This window comes from Triticum urartu, chromosome 3A, assembly GCF_056163025.1.
Source record: "Triticum urartu cultivar PI428250 chromosome 3A, HENAU_Tu73, whole genome shotgun sequence".
Classification (NCBI taxonomy): domain Eukaryota; kingdom Viridiplantae; phylum Streptophyta; class Magnoliopsida; order Poales; family Poaceae; genus Triticum; species Triticum urartu.
In genome coordinates this window covers 641,921,582-641,925,995 of record NC_141875.1, presented here as the reverse complement: position 1 = coordinate 641,925,995, position 4,414 = coordinate 641,921,582, and the positions used below count along the sequence as shown (strand labels likewise).

Below are 4,414 nucleotides of genomic sequence, written 5' to 3'. Positions count from 1 at the left end.
CTTTTTGAGATCCTGAGTATTTCCGAAGTATGGGAGCAATTTCCAAATTCGTGTACACTTTTTTAAGTTTGTGAACATGTTTTAAATTTATGATTTTCGCAAATTCTAGAATAATTTTTTAAATTTCGGAACATTTTCTAAAATTCATAAATATTTTTTTTGAAAACCATAACTATTTTTGAAATCCCGATCATTCTTTAAGGAAGCAAAAGAAAAAACTGAAAAGGAAGTCAAAATACATGGGAAAAAACAGTCTTATAATACTAGTAAGTATTTATTTCGACACTCTCATCTCTTCTTGCAAAACTTCTTATCCGGGAGACTTACAAAACTTCGACCGCCGCATCGTACAGCCTACATATTCTGGCGCTCAACTCTGCCTCAGTACCTCGCACTCCGTTATTCGAGCTTACATTACGTACTCTGGCGAGCCAAAAACGCACGCAGCGGTTCTCGTCCGATCGCCGCGCATGCAGCTGCTCATTCGGAGTCGGCCGGCGCGAACCTGACGAGCGCGCGGGACTGGAGCCAGGGCTTGACGACCACCACGGCGTCGAACACGCGGCCGTCGCTGACGACGTTGCTCCCCGCGCCGTTCTCCTCGGCGGCCGCGACGCGGAGGTAGTACTTGATTCCGGACACCACCTGGCGCTGCGCCGACACCACGCGGGCGAACTCCAGCCGCCCGCAGACGCCGCCGCCGCCCTCGCAGCCCTCCTCCCGGCGCCGGTTGTGCTCTTCCACAGAGTACCGGCCCAGCTCCTGCACCTCCTTGTCGTCCTCCACGTCCCTCACCTCCGTCCTTCCCCCCACCTTCCTCCCGTCGTCCCACAGCTGCCGCGCGGCGCCCGGCTCGGTGCGCGCGGCGGACGCAGCGCACGCCACGAGCAGGACGAGGATGAGTGTGCAGGCTCCGGAGGCAGTGGCACCGATCAGCCGAGCCATTTCACGTGCACTGTGTGTCGATGATGCGGTGCTGCTACTTAGTACTACTAGTACTGGAGCTGTGCTGGTTGATGAGGATGAGTAAGTTGTGTGGCTGTGGGCGGTGTCGTGGCCGGCATTTATAGAGGCGTGCGGCGGGTGGTGCTGGGAGTGGGAACGGAAAGGCATTGCTGGATCATGGAAGGATGCGGCGCGCGGCGGGTGCATGCATGCGTGCTCCGGTACGCATACCGGGGCGGGTGGATGGGCCGCGCTGCGGCGGGACGGAAGGATAGGGACGACGCGGTGGCATGCCGCAGAGGAGACACGTAGCGCGTGGCGGGCGCGGGCGGGGTGCCGCGTAGACAGACGTACGGGGCGCGCGTGACGTGAACGAGGGTTGGGTTCCTCTGACCAGCACCCAAACTGGGCGTCTGTCGTGGTACATATGGGCTGGGTGGTCGGAACTTGTGCAGGGATAAAGTGCTGAGCTGCGTCGCACCATCGGTCGATTTTTGGCGTCACACTCACACACATGCATCGTTTGTGCACGGGGTTGGGCCAATGATGGTGGCGTTAGGCCAACTCCATCGCCCGACCCCAAACAGACATGTCTGTTTTATCTGAATTCTATCAATTTGAATAGAGATTTTAAGTTGTGTCTGGACATGTCCTGGAATGCGGTGGCCGTGCGTCCAGCGCGCGGACGCATCCCGGCCGCATCCTGTCCGCGTGTATTTTTCTTTGCAAGTCCTTAACTTTTTTTTGGTACATGACAATACATCATCACATTTTAACTAGTAAAGCAAGGCCAAAAAAAAGAACAATAAGAATATATTTTAGAAGATAGCGAATTTCCATAACTATCCCCTTGAGTTGGGTTAGGGCCTTCTTGATGCACTCATTGCTGATCTGTGGAGGAGGCTCGATCTGACATCCTCCTTTTTTCTTCAAGCCAGAAATAGATCGATGTTGCTTCCTTGGACCTAGTCTCGTGTCTAGCCTCTAATCTAGCGACAAGTGCACTTCTCTTATTTACAACCTCTATGCTAGCTAAAAGTGCACGAACATATACTAAATTCCGCTCTATCAATATATCGATGTACTCTTCTTCCCCATACCAAAACTTGCATCCATTCTACACAACAAAATTTGAAGTTAGCACAACTAGTCAAATCTAGAGCACAGACCGAAGCTCAAAAAGCGCATACCCCGTCGTTTAAGCACTTGATGAACACTCATCTGGGATGTTCCGGCGTTGTAGACACGCGGCACACGACCATCCTTGGGCAGTGGTCGCACTTAATGAGTGGCAACGGTGCGCCAGCGAGTTTTTGGGCAAGCACCGAGTCCGGCCAACCGCCATTCGTGTATCTGCCGGCGGACCACCAACGGTGCAGATCCGAGCGGCTAGAGGAGGAGCCACTGCCTGCATGTGGCCTTGCGGCCCTGCCAGGGCCTTCCGGCAAGGTGCCCGGCTAGTCCATGGCGCGGCCCGGCCTTCCACAGCCGGCCGAGCTCAAGACCGACCGGATCCGCCCCAAATCCGGGCGGCGGGTGCGCACACCAGGTGGCCGTGGTTGGGTAGCTCGGCGGCGCCGAGGGGAAGGGGCTGGGCGAGCTCGCGTCCGAACTGGCTGCAATGGCAGCGGCTGCGGCGGCAGAGTGGGGAAGAGTGGGGAAGAGTGGAGGGGGTGCGGCCGGAGGGCGGGAGGGGGGCAGATAGAAAAAGGCCCGCTCTGTGCCACCGACGGGCGGGCCACGGGAGGACACGCGCAGACGACCCGCGCGTCCGCGTGGTGTCCGTTTTGTTGGAAATATGCCCTAGAGGCAATAATAAAAGCATTATTATTATATTTCCTTGTTCATGATAATTGTCTTTATTTATGCTATAATTGTGTTATCCGGAAATCGTAATACATGTGTGAATAACAGACACCAACATGTCCCTAGTAAGCCTCTAGTTGACTAGCTCGTTGATCAACAGATAGTCATGGTTTCCTGACTATGGACATTGGATGTCATTGATAACGAGATCACATCATTAGGAGAATGATGTGATGGACAAGACCCAATCCTAAACATAGCTTAAAGATCGTATAGTTCGTTTTCTAGAGTTTTTCCAATGTCAAAGTATCTTTTCCTTAGACCATGAGATCGTGTAACTCCCGGATACCGTAGGAGTGCTTTGGGTATATCAAACGTCACAACGTAACTGGGTGACTATAAAGGTATACTACGGGTATCTCCGAAAGTGTCTGTTGGGTTGACACGGATTAAGACTGGGATTTGTCACTCCGTATGACGGAGAGGTATCACTGGGCCCACTCGGTAATGCATCATCATTATGAGCTCAAAGTGACCAAGTGTCTGGTCACGGGATCATACATTACGGTACGAGTAAAGTGACTTGCCGGTAACGAGATTGAACGAGGTATTGGGATACCGACGATCGAATCTCGGGCAAGTAACATACCGGTTGACAAAGGGAATTGTATACGGGGTTGCTTGAATCCTCGACATCGTGGTTCATCCGATGAGATCATCGAGGAGCATGTGGGAGCCAACATGGGTATCCAGATCCCGTTGTTGGTTATTGACCGGAGAATCGTCTCGGTCATGTCTGCATGTCTCCCGAACCCGTAGGGTCTACACACTTAAGGTTCGGTGACGCTAGGGTTGTAGGGATATGTACATGCAGTAACCCGAATGTTTTTCGGAGTCCCGGACGAGATCCCGGACGTCACGAGGAGTTCCGGAATGGTCCGGAGGTAAAGAATTATATATAGGAAGTGCTATTTCGGCCATCGGGACAAAGTTTCGGGGTTATCGGTATTGTACCGGGACCACCGGAAGGGTCCCGGGGGTCCACCGGGTGGGTCCACCTGCCCCGGGGGCCACATGGGATGTAGGGGGTGCGCCTTGGCCTACATGGGCCAAGGGCACCAGCCCCAAGAGGCCCATGCGCCTAGGGTTCACAAAAGGGAAGGGTCCCACTAGTGGAAGGCACCTCCTAGGTGCCTTGGGGGGGAGGGAAACCTCCCTTGGCCGCCGCCCCCCTAGGAGATTGGATCTCCTAGGGCCGGCGCCCCCCCCCTTGGCCCTCCTATATATAGTGGGGGAAGGAGGGCTTTTCATCCACGCCTTTGGTTGCCTCCTTCTCCCTCTCCAACACCTCCTCCTCCTCCATAGTGCTTGGCGAAGCCCTGACGGAGTACTGCAGCTCCATCACCACCACGCCGTCGTGCTGCTGCTGGAGCCATCTTCCTCAACCTCTCCTTTCCCCTTGCTGGATCAAGAAGAAGGAGACGTTACGCTAACCGTACGTGTGTTGAACGCGGAGGTGCCGTCCGTTCGGCGCTAGGATCTCCGGTGATTTGGATCACGTCGTGTTCGACTACCTCATCCTCGTTCTTTGAACGCTTCCGCTCGCGATCTACAAAGGTATGTAGATGCATCCGATCACTCGTTGCTAGATGAACTCATAGAT

The 4,414-nt window shown here is 54.0% G+C and overlaps 1 protein-coding gene across 1 annotated transcript; it reads right to left on the bottom strand.

Annotated features, from left to right (window-relative positions):
* Positions 1-295: 295 nt before the first annotated feature.
* On the bottom strand, positions 296-960 carry LOC125548992 (cysteine proteinase inhibitor 4-like). Its single transcript, XM_048712495.2, has one exon. The coding sequence runs from the start codon at positions 943-945 to the stop codon at positions 481-483; it is 465 nt and encodes a 154-aa protein (XP_048568452.2). The 5' UTR covers positions 946-960; the 3' UTR covers positions 296-480.
* Between the last annotated feature and the right edge of the window lie 3,454 nt (positions 961-4,414).

What these genes read in the sequence shown, in the direction of transcription:
- LOC125548992 (XM_048712495.2), bottom strand. Translation starts at nt 945, where the DNA reads ATGGCTCGGCTGATCGGTGCCACTGCCTCCGGAGCCTGCACACTCATC.